We start from the raw sequence: 27900 nt of genomic DNA on the forward strand, positions 1-27900 counted from the left end.
GGAAAGGGACACTTCTCTGTCTGTTGCCTACCTGCCTTGGGGCTATCTTTGAGATGCTTTCTCTCTACCTTGTCTTGTAATTCAAGCGCAGGTTTGTCTAGTGTGTTCTGGGTCTGCACTTTCTGTTTGTGGCAAGATGATATCTGGCAGTGGGAAACTGTCACTGGAGCGAGGCATGTGGATCTTGCCAGAGATGTGTGGTTGGCAGGGCTTGCTGACTTTCTCTCTGTTAACCATCACAGGGGGAGCAGACATTCTTCTTCCCATCTCGTCACATCTGTCCCTGCCTACTCTGACTTCCTTCTCCCCGCTGCAGTAATTCCCAAACTAGACAGAGCATAAAATAAGAAAACATTGCCTTAGATCAGGTTGTGACCACGTCCCTCGCATTACTGTCTGTAGATCTGGCCTGGGGCCAGAATACAGCCATTCCCTGTCATGGCTGACAGTCTAGGAGCCCCACTTTGGAAACAGGTCCTCTAACCCAACACTAAATTTCAGCTCCAGTACCCCCAGGCCTCACACCTCTTTTCTTCTGGTGTATGTGGTATGTATGGTGTGTGTGTGTATGTGTGTGTGTGGTGTGCATGTGTGTGTGTGTGGTGTATGCATGTGTGTGTGTGTGTGTATGCGTGTGTGGTGTGTGTGTGGTATGTGTGTGTATGCTCTGTATGTAGGGGGGGTGTGGGGGGGTGAAGTACAACCATCTCCTTGTTAAAAAGAAAGAATAATCTTGGTATAGCACCAGGGGCAAGATGGCTTCCTCCTTTACCCCTGATCTATACAGGACAGGTGACAGCATCTCATCCCACTGGTGGGATCTCAACTCCACAATCTGACCGGATTGGCTAATGGGCACAAAGAGGAAATAAGAGTCCTTTTCTCACATCCTCACCAAATACTTAGTACCGTCGAATTAACTGTAATCGTACAAGCATTGTGTCTTACCTATATCATTTGAAATTCTCCCAACAGCCCACAGTTCTTAGTATCCTAAAGCAAACTGAAAGAGATTAAATAGGCAAGTTCTCACTAGTCACAAGAGGGAGATTTGATGCTCAAATCAGACAAGTCCAGAAAGTTTTCTCTCTTTTCCCTCGTCTTGGACTAGAAAGTTAACTTGTCTGTCAACTCCATTCCATTGGTAGTAGATGCCTAGGGCGCTGGGTTGAGGAGTCACAGGTGGGCGCAGTGATTGTTGAGGGCTTCAGATTGGCAAGTCACACTTGTGAGGGCTCAGGAGCAGAGTGCAGCTAAGTGCTCTTGCACGTTCGAAATCATCTTATTGTTCCTTACTTTGCCCATGGATCACTTCTGCTACATCTCAGACTCATAGGAAACATGTAGATGAACTTCTAAACAGTCTTGTTAAATAAGAAACACAGCCAAATACAGAGGTAATAGCCAAAGAGATCAGAGAACTAGCGAAGAGCCACCACTACCTTATCTTACCACCTCGCCACCTTCGCTTCCCCAGAGAGAGCTTCTTCCTGTGTAACCTGTGCTTTTATTGCCTTTCTGTTCTTCCTTCTCATTGGCTCTAAGCCCAGCCACATGACTTCCTCATCACTGCCTGTCTATACAGACCTCCAGGCCTCTATGGTTGGTACTGGGATTAAAGACTCGTGTCACCAGGCTTGGCTGTGTCCTTGACCGCACAGAGACTCTGCCTGTCATGTGATCTGATTAAGGGCGTGTGCCACCACCGCCTGACTCTGCTTATGGCTCGCTCTGACCTCTGACCTCTGACCACCAGGCAAACTTTTTTTTATTAACATACAAATAAAATCACATTTCAGTACAAAAAAAATATCACCACAGAAACACAAGTTCAGGTTTCCTTTTATTTGGATGCTGCTCCATGAGGAACAACAAAACTTGCCTTTCCCTCTCTGTCTCAGAAAGGAGAGTCATTTTTTTGAAGAAGGCGTAATAGACAGTAAAGAAAAATGAGAGGCGACGCATTTATAGGCAACAGCCGCTAATGTAGACATCCTGCTGTGAAGAGTCGAGGACAGGAGAGACACATTAATTACAGCCTTGTATGCAAGCCTTCCACTATGACACAGCAGTGGCCTTCTACGGAAACAATCCGTCATGATTTAATAAGGAGGTAACGATATGCCCAGTTTAGTCCCTCCTCCATCTTTAATAGACGGTGTGGGAGATTTTCTTCTCAGTTTTATACAAAAATGAACTTGATGACGTCTTTTTGCTTCATCTTAATATTTGTTAGTCTGGTTGGTTGGATTTTTTGAGACGGTCTCCCTCTGTAGCCCAGCCTGAACCGGATCTCTCTATGTAACCCAGAATGGACTTCAACTCATGGCAATCTTCCTGCCTCAGCCTCCTGAGTGCTGGGATTACAGGTGTGAAGTACCATGGCCAGCTCATCTTAACAATTGGTATGAGTAATCAAATCATACAACTTAATGGCATCCATTATGTTCAATCAAAACATTTATTATTTATTAAAACATATCCTTAGGGGACTAGAGAGATAGCTCAGTGGTTAAGAGCACTGGCTGCTCTTCCAGAGGTCCTGAGTTCAATTCCCAGAAAGGACATGGTGGCTCACAGCCATCTATAGTGGGGTCTATGCCCTCTTACGGCATAAAGGTGTATACGTAGGTACATAAAATAAAAAAACCTTTTAAAAAAGTTGTTTATAAAATATATCCCTAGACACTGAAGATACAGTAGAAAGAAAACAGATTGTTCTCACAGGATTTACAGTCTACAGAAAAAAACAGACAATGAAAAAAAAAGAAGACTGTGTCTAATACCTGTCCATAGAGGAGAAGGCTGTACCCTCTTGATGGCTCTCCCTCCTTCCCTCTTTATCTTTTTCTTTCCTTTTGAAACAAAGTCTCTACATAGCCCAGGTTGGCCACCCTTATAACCAATTTTAGCACTCAAGAGGCTGAGGAAAGAGGGTTGTGAGTCTGAGGCCAGCCTGGGCTACATTAAACTATCAACATTTGGGAGACAGAGTCTGGTGCTGAATCTGGTTCATTGTTGCTGAGATGCACTCAGCCTTATTCTGCCCAGACCATGCTGCAGAAATGGTCTCTATTGAGAAACCCTCTAGAACCCTAAGGGCAGCTCAGTTAAGAACTGGGCCTTAGTTCAGTGGGAAGCATTGGGAGCTTTAAAATGATCTTTAAAAGATCAGTGTGAGCAGAGCAGTGGTGGTGCAGACCTTTAATCCCAGCACTCAGGAGGCAGAGGCAGGCAGATCTCTGAGTTCAAGGCCAGCCTGGTCTACAGAGCAAGTTCCAGGACAGTCAGAGCAGCACAGAGAAACCCTGCCTCGAAAAACAGAACAGAACAGAACAAAAAAGATCCGTTTGAGTCAGACATGGTGGCTCACACCTTTAATCCTACACTCAGGAGCAGTCAGATCTCTATGAGCTTGAGGCTAGCCTTGTCTACATATTAGGTTCCAGGACAACCAGAGCTATATAGTAAGACCATGTCTCAAAAAAAAAAAAAGTTTGGAAGCTCTTACCTGTGATCTCAGTACTCAGGAGGCTGAGGGAGGAAGTTTGCTGTGGGTTTTTAGCCAGCTTGGGGCTATGTACTACATACTGAGTTCTAGGAAAGACAAGGCTACAGTGTGAGACCGGGTCTGAAATGAATGGATATGGCTACTTTGGCTAGTAAAGTGGAGGGAAAACTAGAAGGGCACAGGGATCAAAGATCATGATTCAACAGATACAGCCGTCCATTACAGAGATGATGGTGGCCTGGATGAGGCTCATAGTGGGAAGCTTTCTAGAAGATCCTGCCTTCAGAACAAAGGTTACTGTCAGGCCCAGCTCTCGGGCCTATAATCCCAGCACTATCATAGCAGAGACAGATGGATCTCTGTGAGTTCCAGGCCAGCCAGGACTACACAGTGAGACCCTTTCTCAAACAAAAGAAGCCTACAAAGTAAATATAAACTGTTTCTCATGACACTCTGAAGCTATCTATTTTTCTGAGAGACTTTTCCATTATGAAAGCAGTTGGTTTCCTCTATACATTAAGGAGTCTTCGTGGCACCGAATTCTAGAACTTAACCTTTCCAGTGTCAGCCAAATCCCCCTGTACTTTTGCCCTGCCATCCACCTGCATTTCAAGATGTTCCTTCCTCAGAGAGAGGATCAATTTGCTTCTAGCTCCCAGGGAGAGGTGAAATCAAGTGTGCTCCCTGAACAACAATATGTAATTTCCCGCCACGAAGGGTCAACAGAAATGAGCCTGCGTGTATCATTTTACAAAACCTGTGTCTAATCACGTGAATAACAGGTACCAGATCTGCATTTATTCTGCTGAAAGGGTTACATCAAAATAGCTTGAAGAGATTGCAGGCATTTTCGTGCTAATTTTACTGCAGTATTAAAACCTTGCAAATAGCTTCCAGGTGCATAAACTCTGTCTCCCCAACGCAGGCAGTTTAGCTCCCAGGACTTTAGAGGATCCCCTACTGCCTCTCATCACAGCTACATCTTCTGCATCCCTAAGCAATGGGTCTCCAGACTTTCTCCCAGAAGGTCTCTACATGCAGAGATCCGCAAAGCAATGGGAACCTGTTAATTCACCTTCATAGGCCCCATTTCTCTCCATCCTGTCCACTGGCTGAGCCTACAGCACTGATTGAAAGTGGGAAAGGGAGAGTAGGTGGCTGGCTGCCTGTCCACTGGTGAACGCTTCCACGGAGCGACAGGTGCCTCTGCCGTCATACCTGGGTCTTCCACACATATGCTCTCAGAGCTGAACATGGTGACTGGTCATGATAGGAACTGCCTACTTTCCCTCTACATCAGTGATTCTCAACCTTCCTAATGCTGCAACCCTTTAATACAGTTCTTCATGTTGTGGTGACCCCCCCCCAGCCATAAAATTATTTCATTGCTACTTCATAACTGTAATTTTGCTACTGCTATGAATCAGAATGTAAATATCTGATATGCATGATATCTGATATGTAACTCCTGAGAAAGGGTTGTTCATCCCCAAAGGTATCACAACCCATTGATTGAGAACTACTAATCTAAATGGATATGGAGTCGGATGCTCACCAACTCATATCCTTCCTGCCTTTTACTGTCTGAATGAAACTGAAGAGAAAGAGAAAGAAGGCCACCACTGCCTCCACCTCCAATCAAATTGTATCTTCTTTAAACTTATCGTGACATCTTCATCAGCCCAAGAACTAAAAAGCAATTAGGGAGTGGTGTAGTTCAGTGGTAAAGCATGCATGCTTAGTATGCGTGAGGCCCCGGGTTCAATCCCTGACACCTTCACTTTTCAAGACACAAAAGTATTGAAGCAGTCTACTTCTTGCCTGGTCACCTTTCCCTGCACTCAGGAGGCAGAGGCAGAGGGATCCCTGTGAGTTTGAAGCCAGCCTACTCTACATATGAGTTCCAGGACAGCCAGGGCTGTGTAGAAAGACCCTGTCTCAAAACAAACAAACAAACAAATATAACATAAAAAGCAGCTAGGATCTCTTATAGTAATAAAACCCCAGAGAGAAGGCTGAGATGTACTTCTGTTGCTAGAGTACTTGCCTAGAGTACAGAAAGCCTTGGGTTCCAACCCAACATGCAGCAGGCTTTCTCAGACCGCCAGCCCCCACATCATGACAGGAAGACTTGCTATTAGTTATGATGCTCGGCCTTAGTTTAGGCTTGTCCCACTAGCTCTTATAACTTATTTTAACCTGTTTCTCTTCATCTACATTTTGCCTTGGGGCTTTTTACCTTTCTTTTATTCTGTATGTCCTACTTTCCTGCTTCCTCCATGTCCGGCTGGCTGGCAGCTGGCTCTGAGCTCTTCCCGCCTTTCTCCCTTGTCTCCTCCTACTACTTATTCTCTCTGCCTGCCAGCCCCGCCTATCCCTCCTCTGCCTAGCTACTGGTTGTTCAGCTTTTTATTAGACCAATCAGGTGCCTTAGGCAGGCAAGGGGAAACGGCAACACGTCTTTACATAGTTAAGCAATTATTCTGCAACACAAACAAATGCAGCACATCTTTACATAGTGAAATATCCTATTCCACAACACCAGCACCTCATGAACTTAATGTGGTGTTGTACCCTTTAATCCCAGCACTGGGCAGGTGGAGGCAGGAGGTTATTTGACTATGTAGTGAGTTCAAAACACAGCAAAACTAAAGAGTTCTGTCATCTCTGGGTCATAGGTGTGGCCCTACAGGAGGTGACACACCTCACTGCTCAGTCCAGAACAAAGCAGGGGGAGGGGCACCACCTCACTTGTGTTTCAGAGAGCAGATACTTCACATCCAGAAATCCTGTCTTACCTAGTAGCTCATCACACAAAACTTGGATAAGGTCACCTTGGTTTTCAGAAACAAGATGCTGAGGGAGGATTCATTCAAGACTGAGATGCCCGAGAGGCTGGTGTGCGCATCCTCTCAGGCTCCTTGAGGCTTCTTGCACACAAAACCAAACCAAACCAGCTACGCTCCCCCTGCCCCTCCCCAGCATTACCGGGCTTTGCCTTTCTTTGTACCTCTCTCCCAGTCCTCCAGTGTCTGGCAGGAAGCTGCTCTACAGGCTCTTGTGGTTTGTTTGAATCTCCAGCACGGAGCTGACACTCAGTCGGTGTGCAGTAAATGTTTGCTGTTGAATGAAGGGAAAGGGAGGATGTGGAACAAGAGAGTAAGCCCAACCAACTCAAAGCTGTAAAAGCGTTTTTTGCTTAACATCGTGTATTCCTTCCTTCCATACCATCTGACCTTCTTAGAATGAGAAGGCAAGTGAGAGAGAAGGGAGTTTTTGATATTATAACAGTAAGTTTTCAGCTACCACAGTGCTAATACCCATGTCTCCACCAAGATGCACATTTCACACAGTTGTTAGAAACAGTAGCCTTACCTAGCCTTTACGGAACATTTTATATTTATGAAAAACTAGTGTAAACTTAGTAATAAAAATTTCCAGATTCCTTGCTTAACGTAATGCCTCTTTGAGCTCTTCCTAGTCGGGAAAAAGAAAACCAAATTCTAAATCAGAGAGTTTAAAATGGCCTGCCTTCTTTGCATAAGCTTGGGGTCTTTCATTCACTGAAATACAGAACTAACCAAGACTCACCATTAGAATTACCAAAGAATGTAGTTCAAACTCCTGGCCTGCCCACTCAAGTTACCAAAAAATGATAAGGCATTGCTGGTGTGGGAGCCAGGTACAAGGAGGCAAACCCAAGTCTGGATAGGAACTTGGTCTTCAGTCTGAAATAGGACCCGTGGCAGAACTGTGTCTTAGATCAGGGATGCCTTGCTCAGGAGCGTCGGGCCTTAGGAAAGGGTCAAATGCAGCCATCTGTGCCGCTGTCTTTCAGACAGGCCCTGTGCTGGGGGTGTACCACCCCAGGATTACAGCAGGAACGCGGCCCTTCAAAGTGTGGAATCCCCACTGGTGTTTCCTCAGGACACCGCATGGATATTTCCTTGAATGTGAGGCAGGATAGTGGCATCTACAACCTCATCATCTGGGCGTGATGTGGAGGGCTCATCTATCCATTTCCCTAAGTCCTGTTCGAAATGTGGGTGGCAAAGGTTTTGAACTCAGTTATTTTTATTTTCCTGTTCAATTTGTAAAGAAGGAAGTTCTTTGGGCGCTTACTAATTCTATAGTGAACCATGAGACAAATGGAGGTTGGATGGTATGCTGGCTGGTTTTGTGTCAACACAGGCTGGAGCTATCTGAAAGGAGGGAATCTCAATGGAGAAGATGCCTCCCTAAGATCTGGCTGGAGGGCATTTTCTTAACTATTGATGGGGGGCGGTTCAGCCGTTGTGAGTGGGGCCATCCCTGGGCTGGAGGTCCTGGGTTCTATAAGAAAGCAGAGCTAGCAAGCTAGAGGGAGCAAGCCAGTAAACAGTACACCTCCCATGACCTCTTCATCAGCTCCTCTTCATCAGTTCCTGTCCTGGCTTCCTCCAACGATGGACTACAATGTAGGAGTGTAAGCCAAATAAACCCTTTCCTCCCCAACTTGCAATTGGTCATGGTGTTTCATCACAGCAATAGTAACCCCAACTAAGACAAACGGCAGTGACAACCCTTATTCTGGCTCATTTTGGACATACTCTTTTTCAATGTGTATGTATGTTTGGTACAGGAGATTTGATCCAGGGACTTGGGCAACCTAAACAAGTGCTCTACCATGAGTTACATCTCCAGCCATGTGAGTGGTTTTTGTTTGTTTGTTTTGTTTTGTTTTGAGACAAGGTCTCATGTAGCCCATGTTGGTCTGGAACTCATCAGGTAGCTAAGGCTGGCCTTGAAATTCTGATCCTCCTGTCTCAGCCTTCCGAATGCCAGGGTTACCATCATGTGTCTGTCTCTCTCTGTCTCTGTCTCTGTCTCTGTCTCTGTCTCTGTCTCTCTCTCTCTCTCTCTGTGTGTGTGTGTGTGTCTGTCTGTCTGTCTGTCTGTCTCTGTCTCTCTCACACATACACACACACACACACTACATGCTTATTGGAAAACACTTTATGAGTGTGGAAAACAATTACATTTAAGGAGAAATACTTTCTCTGCCCGCCCTGCTTACTAGGGAGACTCAACGCACATTCTTTTCCAGAGGGGAAAGGTCCAAGGACCACCTCCCCTCTCTAGAAGCTGGTATTCTGGTACAAGGCAGCCCTTGGGTGGAAGCCTGGAGAAGATCGGAGCATGTAAGATGCGGCTGTGGTACAAGCCGGTGCCAGAGGAGCAGCATGCCCCCAGCTGCCCTGCCTGGTGTCGCTCCGTGGGCACAGTGAGCCCTTTGCTCAGTGTGCCAGCTCAAGATTTCCTCGTGTGTCACTCTTCGCGTGTCCCCAATAGCTCATTTTTCCTCAGCCTGGGCTTAGCCAAGTTCCCCGCATTTGCCTCCTCTGATCTTTCTGCTAACATCAATCTCTTCTAATTATCTTCTGTTCCGTTTCTTTGAACCCTTTCCAGCTGCTTCCCATTCTCAGGTGTTTAATACAGAATCTGGGTGAGGTTCAGGCTGAGTCAGGTCGAGGCAGCTGCTCATCTCTGGAAGGGGCTAAGATGGTTTGCCAAAGCACCCCCCAGTGGAGAGCCAGGCCAGCCTGGCGCACAGGTGGCACTCGGCGAGTCCCACCAACAGGAGGAATCCATGACGGTGGCTTCTAAATGGCTGGCGCATTCCAGCTGGCATTCGGCGTGCTTCCCACCCCACCCTCAGCTCCGGACTCGCTCTGGTCCTTTTCTTTTTTCATTTAATGGTTATTTTAACGATTATTTCTTTGATGCTGTAGTTTGTGCATTTAAAAAAATTGAAATTCCTGTTGTTTTTGCCCATATATTTAGTTAGTTTAGTTTGTGTGATAGGAATTTAACAGATTACCATTATTTATGAATTATTCTGTTTTATCCCTTGCCAGAAATGACTCCTAATCATGTTAATATTCTCGTATTTTTAAGTTCTATTAGAGAGTAGAATCGGCCTCGGTGTTTGTTAATTTCTCAGTTAATGAGCTACAGAGTAAGATTCACGCTGCTTTGATTGTGACGGTTTGGGCTGAGGACACAGAAAATCAGTGTCTTAACATGGCATGGCTATCTGGAACTCACTTTCAAATAACCCAGTGGGGTGAGGGAGGTGAGAGGCTCTGGGCATGAGATTACCCTGGAGTTGCTGCAGTCAGGAGAGAGCTACATGGGACTCACCCTGCTCCTCAAGTACTCAAGTGCTACAAGTGTCTCCATATTTAAAAGAGGGTTTTAAAAAAGGATTGTTTTGTTTTGTTCTTTACTTTTTTGGAGGCTGAGGGGAGACAGTCAAGACAGGGTTTCTTTCTCTATATAGCCCTGGTTGTCCTGGAACTTGCTTTGTAGACCAGACTCGAACTCAGAGGTCTGCCTGCCTCTGCCTCCAGAGTGCTGGGATTAAAGGCATGTGCCATCTGGTGGGATTGTTTTTAAGGAGCAGGAAATAGTATAAATAGGCTGCAATCAGAGACTTTCCCAACATGAAGGCCTCTGCCATCCTCTCCTGGGTCACTGATGCTCCAGAGGACTTGACATCAAGTTTATTATTTATTTCAGATTCCATTCATGCCTCCCTTTCTTTTGATGGGTTTCCTAAGCCACCCACGGGAGTTTAATCCCCCTCTGACATTGTTCGTAAAGCACTCTCCGATAATGCTTCCTCTGAGATTTAGAACCCTGACTGTAATCTGTAATCTCTGGCATCCTTGTTGATGGTAATTGCTGGAAAAATCCTTCTTCCTTCCTAGTTCTTGAGCTCTTTGGCCTTTTTCAAGTCTCTCTCCAGAACCCAGTGCCTGACACATAGGTATCTGGACAAATAAACAATAAAGTAAACAGAAGAATGCATAAATGTATACTATGTTATCTCCTTGGGCAGCAGCTCCCTATGCAGGGACCTTCGTCAGCCTCTCCATCCCTTTCAGCATCCCTCTCCAGCCACCTGATGACCTAGCTATCACCCAGTGTCTTCACCTCAGCTAAATCCTTCCTGTTCGGTGTTTCAGCCGGACGATCATGTTCTACAGTGTGACACACACTCCTTTTCTGATGCTACTCACATGTGTATTGATAGTCTTCCGCTTACATCCACACACTGGGAAGAGGAATTAGTCATCAAACCTGTGATTTCACAGAGAATGTTGTTTAGGATAAAGAAAGTGTAGGTTGTGCTGTGTTAATCGACCTCACCTAGTCTCATAAACCAGGCACAAAATGCTCAGGTGTAATCATAGATGTCTCAAGCCTTCTATAACTGAACTCTTGGCTATGCCTGTTAGAAGCTGACAGCATGATCACAGACATACCGAAATATCGCTTTCTGAAACTGCAAAGTATAAACACATACGCTTTTTTCTTATGAGACAGCACCTCATATAGCCCAGGTGACCTTGAACTCACTATGTAGCTGAGCCTTACCTTGAACTCATCTTCCGGCTTCCATCTCCCGATGGCTGGGATCACAGGCTTGTGCCGTCGTGCCCAGCTCTACATGTAAATAGAATTATAAGAGATGAAACGGCTAGAAATCCTTTTGAGCTCTCCACCCACACCCTTACATAAGCTCAGCGTTAGTGCAGGTGAAAGTAAAAACTGTCCGATTGTGTCACGGATGGGAATTCTTAGTAATAATCCAGCAGGAGGGCCAGTGGTGATCCACCTGTTTAATTTATTGTGTCTCTCAAGTGCTGTGTTTGTGGTTTTGTTTGTAAAAGTTTAACAATGCTGCCTATATCAAATTCACTACATTTCACCAAGTCTAATGTGTTACTAATATGGAAAGCACATCATTATTTTAGGTGCTATTAATAATAGGAATGGGGCTGGAGAGGTGGCTCAGTGGCGAAGAACGTGTGCTGCTCTTCCCAAGGACCTCAGCTCAGATCCCAGCATCCACTTGGAGCAGCTCACAACTGCCTGTAATTCCAACTCCAGGGGATCCAACGCCATCATTTCCGGCCCGTGAACACCTGTATTCAGATGCACTTACCCACCCCATTCCCCACCCCACATACCACATAAATTTTAAAAAAGAAAAGAAATGGACTGGGGGTGTGCCCCAAGAGTAGAGAACCTGGCTAGTGTGCATGAGATCTTGAGTTCAATCCCCAGCACTGACTGACAACATTTCTGTTATTTATTTATCAATCATCATAGCAAGGGGTATGGCTCAGTAGTAGATCTGATTCTAGCACTGTAATAATAGCAATTGCAAGATGCCATTGATTGCAAGGAACTCCTGATTTCTAAAGTGTGATTTAAATTGGTGGGATACAAAATATGCACACTACCTCTCCTTTAGCAGAGAGGTGTTTGTACTCTACTGATAGTAATGATAGAAAGTTTTCCTCTTGAGTGAGTTTAATTTTAAAACAATCCCATCTAAAGAAAAATGTAATACAGACTGGGATATAGCAGGCCCCCAGAAGTGGTACCCAGGTCTTGGTCTAACTGCTTTTGGCTCCATTTGCCTCAGAGTACCAAGTGCTCCGTGGAGCATGAGAGAAGGATTTGGGTCTAGGTTGAGGAGTGCAACTATACAAAGAAAGGTCTAGAAAGTAGACTCATTACATGTTCTAGAACAATCCACACTTGCCTCTATCTAAATAAAAGCATACTCAGAGATTTGCTTTGTTTTGAATCCATTCTCGAACAAGGAGGGGATTTTTTTTAATTAATTATTTATTAAAGAAAATTGGCTAACAAAACATTTGATCTCTGGGATTATCAAATCAAATCACGGTCTACTCCCCTTTTCTATAATACATTTGCCACTTAGATTATGAGGAACTTCTATCAAAGTATGTTTCATTGGGAAAGTGCAAGACATGGCTGGTTTCCTGTTTCTCAAGTAAGAAAAGTGAGGAAAGAATGGCTTTCGTGGTGTTTGGGGAGACTGCAGTTTCCATTAGGACTCCAGCTGGTACGTGGCTTCGTGCTTCTCGGCCTTGTAGCTCCGATTCTGTACTCAGCCAGGCCGCCAACTGCCGGGCACAGAGGCAGCGTTTCGCAAAGAGCTAAACAGAATCCCTTGTTCTAATCTGCACTTATTCTTGAAGGTCATTGTGAGTCATTAGCCCCCATGCAACAAAGCAGGAGGTCACAAGTCAGACAGGCTCCGCGGCACGCACATAGCCTGCTTTAGTAAACTTCACTGTGAAGCTTCTGATGCAGGTGTAATTGAAAGAGAAATGGAACACATCTCCATATCCTAATAAAGACATTCTTTGTAGTCAGCAAATATGCACACAATATTGTGCATCAGCGAACCTGTTACATTATGATAAAATGTAAAGGCCCTAGGAAATCATATATAGGCCACTGGCTATTAGTGTGATTTTAATATGTAATCAGTAACAATTAACAAAGCCAATAATGTGTCTGCAGCTGTTCCTGCTTATTGGTACTAATGATACTAGAAATAGTTCTAAATAGTAATGCCAGTTCAACACTATCTCTTCTAAGTCCTTTATGCTTATGAATTCTCTCATGGAATAACTTTATAAGGAATATTTTCTGATATTTTTAAAAGTCACTAGCAGCATATACTAAATTTTAAAAGTTAGACATAGCAAAATAAATTTATATGAATCCAGGAGTTGACCTTTTCTCCAAGCAGACACACTGGTCAAAAGAGCCAAAGATCAAAGAAGAAGAAGGTAGGGTGGTGGCGCATGCCTTTAATCCCAGCACTCGGGAGGCAGAGGCAGGCGGATCTCTGTGAGTTCGAGGCCAGCCTGGGCTACCAAGTGAGTTCCAGGAAAGGTGCAAAGCTACACAGAGAAACCCTGTCTCGAAAAACCAAAAAAAAAAAAAAGGAAGAAGAAGAAGAAAAAAGAAAAAGAAGGTGGGGTGGAGTGGGCTGGGGAGAGGGACCCTCCGACAAAGAACATGCTGAACAAGCATGAGGACCTGGGTTCAGATCCCCAGCACACACTTACAAATGCCCAGACGGTGCGTGCCTTAGACCCAATGCTTGGGGGAGGGGTGGGAAACAGGCAGATCCCTCCCAGGTGGTCATTGGCCCACCAAGCTAGTCAAAACAGTGAGCTAGTTCCAGGTACAGTGAGAGGCTCTGTCTAAAAGACAAGGTGCAGAGCAATAGAAGACACTAGACGTTGTCCACTGGCCTCCATGTATGCCTACACAGACAAGTGTCCCTACACACACACACACACACACACACACACACACACACACACACACACACAGCTATATATGTGCAGCTGATAAATTAATTTTGTCTTGGTGTCTTTTTTTTTTTTTTTTTTTTTTTTTTTTTTGACAAGATCTCATTCCGAGATCAGCCTGCCTCTGCTTCCCAAGTACTGGTATTAAAGGAGTGCGCCACCACCATGCCGGGTCTTTGTCTTAGTGTCTCGGTGTCAGGATTCGGGATTTGGTGCAGGTGGTGTGCTGAGAAACAGTAAGGGAGGAGGTGCTAAGTAGGATGTGTAATCAGAAAGTCTGCTCTCGGCCTGATGGAGGCACAGAATAAATCCCATCCTAGAGGAGAGCTGAGAGTCCCGGGGCCAAGCACAGTGGCTGCAGAGTAGGTATCATCAGTGGCTGCAGAGTAGGTACCTGTTGCTGGAGGGCTTCTCTCCAGGTTCCCCAAGCCCCGCAGTCCCACAATCCACTTATAAAATAATCATTCAGACGCTTATATCACTTATAAACTGTATGGCCGTGGCAGGCTTCTTGCTAACTGTTCTTTTATCTTATATTAACCCATTTTTATAAATCTATACCTTGCCACGTGGCTGGTGGCTTACCAGAGTCTCTACATGCTGCTTGTCCTGGCGGTGGCTGCAGTGTCTCTCCTCCTTCTTCCTGTTTCCCCAATTCTCCTCTCTCTTTGTCCCGCCTATACTTCCTGCCTGGTCACTGGCCATCAGTGTTTTATTTACATAGAGTGATATCCACAGCAGGTACCAGTGGCTGCAGAGTAGATAGCCAGGCCTACTTGGAGCAAAAGTAGCTCAAACTCCATGTGGTGGTGTGACTGGAAGGGAGGGGGGCAGAGTGGCTTCCATGTTCGCACCTTGAACAACTGAGTTCAGAAAGTTACACAAAGGTGTGCCATTTCCTCTCATGACCCCCCAAATTTAAAAGATGAAAAATGGAAAGATTTTTCCTTTTTTCTTTACTCTTTCCTTTAGTTTTTTAGCCCAGAAAGTTAAAATGCCAACTCCTTGACAAATTTGCATAGAATCAATTTCCCATTAAAAACACATAAGCTTTTAAGATATTGCTCTTTTTGACCTTTTCTGCCCAGTCTGCTTCCTGTAGAAAACATAGAGATGAATTCCCTCACTCTAGGCTGGCTCTCTTTTTCTTTCTTTCCTTGTGTCCTAGGGAACAAACCTAGAGCTTCAGAATATTGTTATTTGACAAACTGGAGATTCAGATAGCTTCAATCCATGCTTTCTACCACCTTTTCATTTTTATTTACTTATTTGTCATGTACACGGTGCTTTGCCAGCTTGTATAGTTGTGTACCACATATGTGCCCTGCAGACCAAAAGAGGTCATCAGGTCCCCTGGGACTGGTGTTACAGAGGGGTGTGAAGCACCATGTGCTAAGAATCAAGCCCAGGTCCTCTTAGCCACTCAGATATCCCTCCACCCTTCTATTAGATTTTTAATACAAGTAGTTGTAGCCAGGCATGGCAGTGCATGCATTTAATCCCAGCACTCAGGCAGAAGAAGATGGATTTCTGTGAGTTTGAGGCCAGCCCATTCTACATAGTGAGTTCCAGACCTGCCAGAGTTACACAGTGAGACCTTGTCTCACAACAAAACAAGTAATTATGCCTTTCTTTATGAATTTTATGAATTCATCTATTACTCCAAACATTAGCAGTCTCTTAGGTATTTTCTGATTTTTAAATTTACTACACATTATTTTTATTGAGACATTTTTGTTGAAATGTTTGGGAGCTTATTTAAACCAAGTAGCTTTCAATTGACAGAGCAATGCCACCAAACATGCATACCTTCATTTGAAATTCTGGGCAGATTTGGATAAAATGAACATCTTTCCCAAAGTTCACTTAGCCCTTGACAATCACCTTCTAAGTTGGCTGGGACACTTTGGAGAATGAAAACTTAGTGTTGACAATTAGGGCAAGACAACAGAGATGAAGCAGGACTGTCCACACCAGACAGCAGGGATGGAACAGGACCAGCCCCTCAAGACAGCAGGGATGGAGGGGGATCATCCCCTCAAGACAGCAGGGATGGAACAGGACCAGCCCCTCAAGACAGCAGGGATGGAGCAGGACCATCCCCTCAAGACAGGAGGGAGGGAGGGGGACCATCCCCTCAAGACAGGAGGGAGGGAGCAGGACCAGCCCCTCAAGACAGCAGGGATGGAGGGGGACCATCCCCTCAAGACAGCAGGGATGGAGCAGGACCAGCCACACTAGTCTTATAAGATGCCAGTTCCTCAGCTCTGATTTTACAGACAAATTCTGGGTGCCTAGAGCTGAGGTTCAAGTGGCCATCCAGTGATGGGTAAAAAGAATAAACCTGCTTTTGGTGTTAAGTTTGAAACTTGCATTCCTGTATGCCAGGCCCTGCAGCTCACTCTGCCCTGGCCTTCCCGTTTGCCCTAGTGCTCACTCCATGCATGTGCACATGAAGCTTCGGCAGTTTCTAGGCTCAGACAATTTCATACAGTTCCCTTTCACATGTTGCCACTGGGCCAGGGAGCTGCAGGGACTGCCTTGTCTGTAAATGCAGGGATGCTTACATCCAGTGCCAAGGCTCTTGGCAAAGTTCTTTCCTGCTCTCCAAGCTGTGACCACTGTCTATGGCAATGCCAGCAGCCAAGTCGGATCATGAAGTGACAAGAACAGAGTTCTCACCTCCCTGAGCCTCCTGCAAAGATGCTCTTCAGCATGCATAAGACAGAGAAACCAAAGGCTTAAAGAGGCAGCTTATCTTGTCCTGGGGTCAAATGACAGAGGCTTCTGCGCCTGTCACTCGGGATGCCCTTGTGAGCCCTTGGATCGAGTGACCGACAACCTTCCCCAGCTTGTCCTAAATTACACCTCCTAGTGAAGCTCAAAAAAAAAAAAAAAAAAAAAAAAAAAAAAAAAAAAAAATTAGCTCAGGGTTGCTTCCAGACTTACCTTTTCAAAACTGCTGTGGACTTTAAGACTGTGGAAGATGATGGCAGAAAAGTTCTGCAAAAATAAAGTTTAAGCAGTTGACTTGTTCGTCCCTTTATTAGAAGTACAGCAAGCTCCCTCTCCTGTTCTCATCAAAAGAGAGCAAAGTTCCTACTAACAGAATCTCAGCAGGGCCTCTGGCTACTGTTGTGTGCATTGCACAATGCACATTCCCTGAAGGTGCCATGGACTTCTACATCTATGTGAGCAGTGCCAAGTGGTTCCACCGACAGGGACCTATTGTGCAGGTGAGGGCCTGATGGACATCTTTATGTGACTTTTCTCTGATAAAGATGCTATCTTTGCTGGGCCTAGCCTTTTTTGTTCACTGATACCTACAAACCATGCTGGGTAATCTTCCTGATAAACACACATGCTCCCCATTTCTGTAAGAGCCAAACTGTCCATCAGTCTAGGGGCCCTGGGATCAGATTTAGAAAGCATGTCACTGGATCTATTTTGTAAGTACTATTTGGTCTAGCTCTAGTCATTGAAGAATGTATAATGAACAATCACATCGTTTAATGGAGAATCAACACCTTTAAGATGTATATTTTAACTTTTATTTTATTGTAATTATATGTGTGTGGTGAGGGGGATGTATGTGTGGAAGTCAGAGGACAACTTTTTGGTTCTCTCCTTCCACCTGTATATGTGTTTCAGGAGCAAACACATTGCCAGGTTTATGTAGCAAGTTCCTATATCTGCTGAGCCATCTCTTGCTGGCCCAAGAGGTGAGTTTTAAATTAATTTTTCTATTAAACTATAGCACTGTCATTGGTGGGAAAAAGGAAATATAATCTTAGATATACTTGGGGCTCCATCTCCAAAATGTATGCACAGATAGGCTAGTAAGTGAAAACTGACTCCTTGTGGATGTGCCATGCACCCCAGGGGCTCTACCTGCTGAGCAGACATATACTTTGGTTTTAGATTGATGCAGGAAACGAATTTGATATCTTTTGATAAGGAAGGTGATAAAAGGACTGAGAGACATTTTTACACCACGTTCTCCCATCTTTTCTGGGATGAAATCCTTAGGGTCTTTAGACTGGAAGAAGCTCATTTACTTCCAGACAGTTAACCGATCTCTGCTGTTTGCCAAATGCCCTCAACATGCAGTCCATCCTCTTTCATCTACAAGCTGTGGTCATAAAGTTGTTTAGAGACTGGGCTGGGAACAAGGCCCAGATGTTCCACATCTAGGACACTTCGCCCTACAGAGCTGTTCCATATCCCCACAGCTACACACAGGTGATGAAACAGCCGAACATCTGTGTCCTGTGTGTGACTTGCATGGAATTCACATAATAACGATGAAACCCAGACCCTTTGCTAGCCAGCTCTTTTTTTCCTATACATGCCACAATATAAAGAAGGTTCCATGTCAGGGTTAATCATTCCAGAATTAGCATGGAGATTTTACAAATGATCCTTTCTATCCTTACGACTCATGTCAATATCTTTGCTCAGAGGCTGCCCCTACAAATTAAAATTCTGGAAACGGGACTAGCCCTGAGGGGTGTGACCGTTCCAGCCCCACTGTTTGAGTATGAATCCAGTTTCTAGTCCCTGACAAACGAATACCCCAAACTGACCTTGGATGGCTTCCTCCTTAAAGGATTTGTTTAGGAGACAGGGGAGGAACTTAACACACAGTACCAACAGCAACATGGTATTTCCTTTCTATATGAAGGAAGTATGAAGTACAAAGTGTCTATATTTTTCCTTTAAAACATTTTTTTAATTTATTCATATGAGTGTTTGGCCTTCATGTATGTATGTGTACCTTGAACATGCCATGCTCTTGGAGGCCAGACGTGGGTGTTTGGAGTTAAAGAGACTGTGAGCAACCATGTGGATGCTGGAAATGGAATCCAGGGTCGTTGCAAGAGCAGCAAATGCTCTTAACCACTGAGCCATCTCTCCGGCCCCTATACTCCTCCTTTTACAACTTAATCTCTAATTTGTTGAATATTGTTGAACTTAGAGAGGCCAAGGACTGTGCCTGCCAATGCCTTAGACTCAGACACAAACACGGCCCTTGGAGCCTTTCCAAGTAGGAGACAGAGCGATAGACTGAGGATGCTACAAGGAGACCCTTTCTGAGATTTTTTTCCCTAGTAAATCGATCCACATGGGACCAAGAGCTACTAAGCCTGCAGATAAGGGAATAAGAATCCTAAATCCAAACTACCCAGTGTCAAGTCCTGGCTCAGCCACCTGCCTCACCAGTCTGGAACATTGGGCAAATGACTCAGTATCACTGTCCTTGACGTCTTCACATGCAAATGAGTAGGAAAATAGTCTCACCGTGGAAAATTTGAGGATCATATAAGTTAGAAAGTATTAATAATAATGCCAACACCAAATGTCTATCAAGCTTTTATTCTTTTCACAGCCCAACTGTCCATGGAGTTCAGAGTATTTTCCTCTTCCACACTGGAACCCCATCCCACTTAAGGATTTTAAAGTCACCATAGCAAAGTATAAAGATATAGCTAGGCTTTGTTTTACATAAGTTAGAACAATATTTTTGAGACGGGTGTCTAAAATTTGGAACCCAAGTGGTTGAGGCCAGGGATGAGTCAAAACAGCTTCCACCTGAGCCAGTGTTACCACCACCCCATTTCAGATGGCTTTGGGGATCGAACTCAGGGCCTCTGGTACGCTAGATCAGCCTTCCTCTAACTGCTGAACTATACCTCTAGCACCCTAAAACAGGATTTTCACAAAGCAAGAGTTTCATGAAACGTACACTTATTTATTTAGTTAGTTTTTTGAGACAGTGTAGTTTTGGTGCCCATCCTGGATTTCTCTCTGTAGCCCAGGCTGGCCTTGAACTCACAGAGATCCACCTGGCTCTGCCACCTGAGTGCTGGGATTAAAGGCATGGGTCACCACTGCCCGGCTACGTACACTTATTTTTATACAGATGTGTGACCTGAGCTTTAACATAAAATGTAGTTCTTCCTCTGAGGCTATTCGAGAAGCAAAGTGATTAAACAGCGTCATGGACAATGTGTGTCACACGGCAGCGAATGCCGTGGGCTCAAGAGAATGTCCTCTGACCCAGGTGAGCAGGTCGAAGCAGTCAAACCATCCAGGAGGAAGTGGCATGTTGGCTGAGACTTGGGATGAATAAAAATTGTCAAAATAAGCTGGAAGTCGTGGGAAGCAGGTTCTTTAGAGGCAGCCATTGTGGAGAGATCTGCACTTTTAGGAAGGTGGCTACTCTTGGCTGCATACTTGGGGTGAGGGCAGTGGGCGTGCCAGAGGGATTGACTCTTCCAGCACACTGGGTTGGTGGGGAAGGTTCTGGATGTAGGACTCTCTCTTGTCCTGCATCTCTGATGTCTGAGAAAGGCTCCCTACAGAGGAAGACAAGACTTTGCAAATCACTTCTCCATCCTGCTGGACCTACCTACTAACTATTGCAGCCTTGAAGCTGGCAGGCCTTCCTGTTCCAAAGTGGGAGGGTTCTTGGCAGGAAGTGGCAGGCTGGAAACAGAAGGGTAATTGGCCTGGCCAAGCACTTTCCATGAAGAGTGGGGAAAAGAAAACTGGGTACTTCCGATCTGATCCAGTTTATCTGGTCAGAAAAGAAAATGAAATTACAGATAATTCCAAGATGTTTAGAGTTGGCTTTGAAAATACCATACATTTTTTGGCAGCGCCTTTACCTTGCCAAATGTTTCATTTAGGTTTTGTTTTCCATTTCCTGACCACAGACCGTCGGAGCAGCTGTGGAGTAAAGTGCCCCAGCTGTGTGGGTGGGTGGCTCCAGAGGCCCTACTGTTTAAAAACCGGACTGTCCCTACAATGCTCCTGTCACCCCCCAACGGATCAGTATGTGTCCAGATGCATCTGGCACAGAGCAGCTAGCTCTGTGTGTGTGTGTGTGTGTGTGTGTGTGTGTGTGTGGTATCTGCATGTGTGCACGCATGGACATGCAGATATACCCGCCTGTGTGGGAATGTGTGGGGCCAGGGGTTGACATCGGGATGCCGTCCTCAGCTACTTCACCTTATTTATTCATTTATTTAGTTAGTTAGTTAGTTCTTTCATTCATTCGTTATTTTGAGACAGGGTCTCTCTCTGAACCTTGGGCTTGCAGTTTGGTGTAGCCTGGTTCTCAATATCAGGGATCTTGCATGTCTCCAACCCCTAACTCCCCCCCACCCCCATCCCCCCACCCCCCACCCCACCCCACCCCCGCATGCTGGGGTTACAGAGAGCACCCAGATCCTGGCTTTTACAGAAAGCACTTGACTCACTGAGCCATTTCTCTAGGTGGCCTTTCTTGATCTCAGCTTTGCCATGGCCCATGGTGATCTTCCCATGCACCCATGCATGTCACAGAATACAGGACCTCCTCCACACCCCTCGGTGGCAGCCAGCACTCCACGGCAACCTCACAGCACACCATATTTGGGGCCCTAAGCAGGCTGTTTACAGATGTTAGTGTGAATTGTGCGTTAAGTCATAACCAGTGGCTCCTGACTGAGGAGCTAAGCCAGACCAGAAAGGCCTCTTTTCCTGTTACTCACAGGATGGTTGCTTCCAGACAAGTCAAATAAAAGGGTTGCTTACATTTCCTGGCCAGGGGCTTAGCTAAGGAGAGGAAATCACTGAGACAAAGGGTCTCGGCACCAAGTCCCCACCAGAGCCTAAATGGCCAGGGTGGCAGCCTCTCCCTACCAAAGAATCCCAAGCATGCTTCTGCTCCTCCATTTGAAAGGTGCCAAGCAAGGGTGGGGGGTTGGTCCAGACTAACCCTGCTGGAATGAATTAGTTACAGCCCTAACTCTGGAAGTCCAAAGAAACTGGTTGTCTCCATTCCATTGTAGAGTTAAGCATTCTTTCATCCTCACTGCAGAGGAGGGCATTTCCTAAATCACTTCTCACAGGGCAAAGCTGCTCAGAGGGAATTTTTAGTCCTTAAAAGGTATTCCGCAGCCCATCTACAGTTCCCAAGCAAATATTTTCACATCAACCCTCTTCCTTGAGAAGGGTTGGCAAGTTCAGGTAGCTCGTGTGTGGTTCTGGAAAACTCCCCCATAGATTGTCTTTGATTCAATTTCCTGAAGAGGAAGAAAAAAAAAAAAATCAAGGAAGGAAAGACAGCCAGCGTGCCAGGGGCACCAACACTCAGGACTGTCTTTCCCTCTTCTTTACTCTTCTGGATCCCTTCGGTCGGAAGGGATGTTTGGCCCCCACCTTCAAGACAAATCTCCACCCCACTTCCCGACCTCCACTCCAGATAACAGTCCCAGCTCACCCCTACCCCCACCCCCACCCCATAGCCGTATAGGCACCTCGCTGAGGTCATCCTCAGTGTCGCTGGGAAGGGGAAGGAAACGTGAGCAAAAGCAACAGGTTCCACCCACTGCCTGAACTTGGAAGTGGATACCAGGGCGCGGTGAAGGGAGAGGAAGCGGCAAGGGGGGAAGGTGGAAAGGAAATGATGGGCCTGACCACTGGGCACCGGTCACTTGAGCTCCCAAACGGCTTGTGTTTTTGCTTGTGAGGGGGACAGGAGGTCCTTTCCAGGGTCACTTGGGGACTTCCGCGTGGACTGAGAGGCATCGGGCCCGCGCGGCCCTCCAGGAGGCTTTGGGTGGGTAAAGAAGCCAGCGAAGAGGCTTTGAGGTGCGATCACGCACACAGCACCCTCCCCAGGGCGCGGCTCACACTCGGCGGCGAGGTCTGCAAGCCTAGCGCCGGTAGTCCCCGCCCGCCGCCCTCCGGCCTTTCCGAGCTTTCCTAGCCGGCCTCTAGCTCCAGCCTCCGGCGGGGGAAACCGGGAGAGCGGACTGCGCCGCACCCCGCAGCCTCTGGGCATGCTCCGTGGCGGGACCGGCTCTGCCGCCGCTGCCGCCGCCGCCGCCGGGAGGGCGCGTCCTCCCTCCCCCAGGGCGGCGGCGCCTGCAGCGACTATCGCTGCGTCCCGGCCCCGCACACCTTTGGCGGAAGCGGGAGTTGAGGGGTGCCATCCTGCCGGGAGTGGGCCGAGAGCGCCCCCCGTGCCCATCCTTCCCGAGAGGGACCGGCCGAGGAGGCGCGCAGGCGGGATGCGCCCTGCGACTACTGCGGTTCCTTAGAAAGTAAAGCTGAGCTCGCCCGGCGCGGGGCTGCGGGCGGCTGGTGGGAGGGGGCGGGGTGGGGCGGGGCCAGGTGGGGGGGGGTGGTCCCAGTGCCCCAGCGAGGTGCGAAATCAGTTTCTACCTCCCTCTTCTCGGGTCCCGCCCCCAGGGAATCAGAATTCAGTGGGAAAGTGTCTGGGAGAATCCTTGGGGCGGAGTGCTAGGACGCGCCTGGCGCAAAATGGTTAACACTAAGTCCGCGCGCGCCCCTAGGCTAGGAGGGTGAAAAGTGCGTGCCCGTGGCTGCGCACCCCTTTGCTCATCTGCGGGTTAGTTACCCGGAGGAAGTCAACTTGTGCGGGGAAGGGTGGGGGCAGCTCAGGCTGCTGCTGGCTCCCGCCCCCAGGCCTCTTCGGGAGAACGTACCTCACGGCAGGCGGACGCCGCGCGCGCGGGGAGGTCGGGGCGGGCAGCGGGCGGCCGGAGCAGGCTCGACCCGGCCACTCACTATTCTCTGCCTCCTCCCCGCAGGATTACCGAGAGGATGGGATGGATCTAGGCAGTGACGCCGGCAGCAGCAGCAGCAGCAGCCGCGCCAGCTCACAGTCCAACTCCACCAAAGTGACCCCTTGCTCCGAGTGCAAATCCTCATCGTCGCCGGGGGGCAGCCTGGACTTGGTGTCTGCTCTGGAGGACTATGAGGAGCCCTTCCCGGTCTACCAGAAGAAGGTGATTGATGAGTGGGCTCCGGAGGAGGACGGGGAGGAGGAGGAAGAGGAGGACGATCGAGGGTATCGAGATGACCGCTGTCCGGCCCGGGAGCCCGGGGACGTGAGCGCCAGGATCTGCAGCAGCGGCGGCGAGGGCAAGAGCGCCACCACCACCATGCCGTCCCCGATGCCTAACGGCAACCTCCACCCGCACGACCCCCAAGACCTCAGGCACAATGGCAACGTGGTTGTGGCCAGCCGGCCGAGCACCTCCCGGGCTCCCCGCCGAGCCATCCAGAAGACCCAGCCTCCCGGGAGCCGGCGCGGAGGCCGAAGCCGGGCTGCTGGGGGGCTCTGCGTTCAGCCTCCGGACGGTGGGACGTGCGTCCCGGAAGAGCCCCCGGTGCCCCCGATGGACTGGGAGGCTTTGGAAAAGCATCTGGCCGGGCTGCAGTTCCGGGAGCAGGAGGTGCGAAACCAGGGTCAGGCGAGGACCAACTCCACCTCTGTAAGTTGGCCCGGGTGCGTGCCCACGCGCGCACACCCGCGTATACACCTCGCGCGCAGCCCACACGCCCCTTCTCCGCGCTCCCGCCGGTGGTGGCCCCATTCATCCTTTCCCAAGGGTGGGGGCTGGGCCGGAGAGCCTGCCTCCTGTTCCCCTGGGGTACGCTTGCTGTCTGTGAGCTGTCTGGGTTTACAGGATGGGCGGAGAGAAGGGAGGGGCAGCCAGAGGGCAGCGGAAAGTCGGGCTGGAGGAACCAGCGACTCATTTTGATGGAATTACTTATGGAGACTAGGTTGTGAGTCACTTGCCTGAAAATAAATCTAGGGAAATTTCCTCGCCGAAGCCAGCCCCTGCGGGGGCTATTTCACACTGTAATAGTTGTGGCTTTGTCCATCCTGGTGGGTCTTCCAGCGTTTCACTCACGTCTCGCCCTCAGCCGGGCTATGCCTGTGCACGCCTGTGCACATGCACGCAGTCGCCTGCCCACACCTCAGATCTGGCAACCGGGTGTGTTCCATCCCGGCTCCTGGATTTGGATGGATTAAAGGCCCTCCTGACTTTCTTCCATGAAACCTGAGCGATTGCTGACCTGGAGGGACCGGGTGAATTGAACTGCCAGAATGAGGGAGGGGGCTGTTGCCTCTGTTGCCTGACTCACTCCCTGTCGGCGATTCCCTTCTTGTTTTGATAAAAGAACCACTTATAGTTCCTTACCGGAGGCTACTGCCTCAATTCAGGAAAAGCCAGACAGGGAGGGGTGCCGGCGTGGAGGGGAAGGAGGGAGAGAAGGAGGGCTGCATCTATAATAAGCTCAGGCAGGTTTGTACTTGTCTCAACATCTTTTTTTTTTTTTCTTTCTGCCCGAGAGGAGAGCAGATAAATGACTCAAAGGAAGAACATCATGAATGTAGCTCCCCCTTTTTATCACTGTTTGAGATAAAGCAACAGTTGTAATTTGAAATCATTAGTGATATCCCTAAATAGGGCTGAAGGGCACAGTTTAAATGAGCTGCTTTCTGTGTGTGGCAGCTGTGTGGCAGTGTAGGCAAACGCTTGCCTTGCAGGTGTAATTTGGCCGCTCTGAATCTCCAGGGCTCCTGGAAATTGGGTGCATGCACTTTTGACTTCAGGGGTGAGGGTGGTAACAGGGTCTCACAGAGGAATTGGCACGCTTTCTGTCAGTTAGAGCCCTTGGTTGACAGAGCCCATTGGTGAGCGCCCTTGAGGGATGACCTATTAAATTAATAATCCCAGCTGTTTATAAGTGTACCATGTCTCACTAACAGACGTGGAATCTTTCCATTACAGCCACTGCTCTTTCTTGTCCCTGGCAAAAGGAAACATCTTTCCCTATTAAATTCCCAGGATTTGAGCATTGATTGAAGATCAGCAGTTACAGACATGGCTGTAACTGGGCTGAGATTCTGGTAAGGAGAGATACGGGAAGGCTGTCTGCCCTGTGAGAACTTGACATTTAAAGGCTTGCCTGACAGCCTTCTCATCCCAGTGCTCACACATGCTCTTGTGGTGTGGCTCCATCATTGGGCCCATCTCTAGAACCTAAGGTACCCACTCACTTCATCAACAATTTGGAGTTTCTTCCTCCTAATTACCCAGATTCCCAGGCCCCAGCTCTCCTAAAAATATTTCGCGCTTGATATTTTTAGAAGTCATTGCGTTTTTATTTTTTTAAAAAGTTCCCATATATATATATATATATATATATATATATATGTATTATATGCTATATACCCACTCCATATATACATGGGATGTGTGTGCCAAGGTTCACATGTAGAGGTCAGAGACAAACCTTTGGGAATCTGCTCCTTCTTCACGTAGACCCTGAGGATTAAGCACTGGACACAAGGCATGGTGGAGATTTAACCTGCTGAACCATTTCACAGGCTGGTTTTGGTTTGTGTTTGGATAAAGCTGTTACTCCATGTTTGCTTAGATTGGTGCTTTCAAACTAAGTTATCCGTGAAATTACCATAATGCTTAGAAGCATTGTAGTGCGTACATCCGCAACCACAGAAAGCGCGCTGGTTTCTCTGACTTTACCTTTGTCATGCACTGTGTGATGGTCTAGAGTTTGTTACTGTGGGTTCATGTTGGAAAAGTTTTAAAAACACCACTTACATCCTCTTTAGCATCGCCTGGAACAAGCAACCATAAGTACAGGAACCTAAGAACAGTCAATAGTTGCTGTAGAAGGCCTGCCTGAAGGAGACGGTCTAGACCAGTGGTGTTTTGGTGCTCTTTAGAATGTTGTGTGTCAGCACATTCATAGGCCTGGGTGCATCCATGAGCAGGAGGGGAAGGTGCACAGGGAAGGGAAGGTTCTTTACCAGGGCTCCAGGAGCCGCCTCACCATCTGTCTTGCAGTTACTCCTTTAGTTGAGTAATTGGTTTGGTTCCTCTGATTCTTCCAGACTCAGTTCAGCTCTCACTTGTGCCTGACCACCCTCCCTACAGCACCCCTCACCCCTACTCACACCTTTGCTCTGTTCTCTTTGTTCTTGTTCCTAAGTCCCCACTATTTGGGGTCTCTCAGAAATCTTGGTAGCTCATGGTGGCTCATGCTTTTAATCCCAGCACTCTGGAAGCAGAGGCAGGCGGATCTCTGAGTTGAAGGCCAGCCTGGTCTATGGAGCAAGTTCCAGGACAGCCAGGGCTACACAGAGAAATCTTGTGTCAAAGAGAGAGAGAGAGAGAGAGAGAGAGAGAGAGAGAGAGAGAGAGAGAGAGAGAGAGAGAGAGAAGAAAAAAGAAATCTAGCTGAAAGAAGTATAGGGATCTTACCACACATCTTTGGTTTGGATTGAGAATTGTTTAGAATAATTTTTTTGGCTTTATTGTTGTATTTTATGTGTCTGACTATTTTGCCTGTGACGTATACATGACGTATCATGAGCATGCCTGGTGCCCACAGAGGTTAGAAGAGGGTATGGGATCGCCTCTAACAGGTATTATGGATGACTGTAAGCCACTGTATGATTACTTTTCTGTTGCTGTGATCAAACACAGTGGTGACTTGTAGAAAAGTTTATTTTGAGTGTATGGCCCCAGAGGTTTAGAGTCTGTATTGGCAGATCTTTTACCACTAGCAGGAGGCAGAAGGAGCTAACTTGAAATGGCAGTAGTCTTTTGAAATCTCAAAGCCCCCTCCCAGTGACACACTTACTCCGCCAAGGCCACACCTCCTGATCCTCTGAGGTTCTTATCTATCCAATGAAAGGAGAAATATTTATAGCAACCACACACCCCAGACCTTAACCAAAGCCCTCACCTTACGATTGAGACTACCGTCTTAGAGATGGAGACACCTTCACAGACCTCCATCACTGCTGGTGGTCCAACCCCAGCAGCAAGTTTAAAGTATTCTGCAGTCATATCTCCTCCACTGGCTCACCTTGTGCTTGTCGCATGTGAGGAACCTCAGGAATTCTACCTCACGATCACAACTACCCTGAGAGCGCCATCTCTCGCCAGACTGGACCTGCCCGTGTGTTGTCCTGCCGAGGCCTGTCTTCCCTCCTGGATGGGCTAGTTGTTGATGAACTTGAGCTGAAGGGCCAGATACAGACTAAAGATAGTTCTGGACATTGGTGGTGGAGCCTCCTCGATCCTGGAAGTCCGTGTTCATCTAAAATTCTTATCTCCCTGCCTGTTTTTTATTCTGGAGAACTGGTGCGGACGGTCCTGAGGGAAACAAGACATTTCATCTTCCGTCTCTTGACAGCCTTCCCATGCAGTGGGCCATGCAGGTTTTCAGGGCATCTATCTCTGGACTTCAGTTCAGTACCGCCCACTCATTTTCTTACTCAGGGAACTCCCTAGATCCTTCACCAGGTAGGGTAGTGGAAGGGCCCGCTGCCTCCATGCCTTCCTTTCCTAGTGG

General features: G+C 47.4%; 1 protein-coding gene across 4 annotated transcripts in view; it reads left to right on the plus strand.

Annotated features, from left to right (window-relative positions):
- Window positions 1-27900, plus strand: part of LOC114691717 (IQCJ-SCHIP1 readthrough transcript protein) — a 735800-nt gene that overhangs the window by 580452 nt on the left and 127448 nt on the right. For 2 of the 4 annotated variants that reach the window (XM_028867228.2, XM_037206648.1), the window contains one exon: window positions 23310-23996. In XM_028867228.2, coding sequence (XP_028723061.1) covers window positions 23310-23996 — 687 coding nt within the window. Of the gene's footprint in view, window positions 1-22230; window positions 22313-22971; window positions 23108-23309; window positions 23997-27900 lie in introns of those variants that run through there. The other 2 variants (XM_037206649.1, XM_037206647.1) reach the window with 2 other exon arrangements.

Source organism: Peromyscus leucopus, chromosome 6, assembly GCF_004664715.2.
Source record: "Peromyscus leucopus breed LL Stock chromosome 6, UCI_PerLeu_2.1, whole genome shotgun sequence".
NCBI classification, from domain to species: Eukaryota; Metazoa; Chordata; class Mammalia; order Rodentia; family Cricetidae; genus Peromyscus; species Peromyscus leucopus.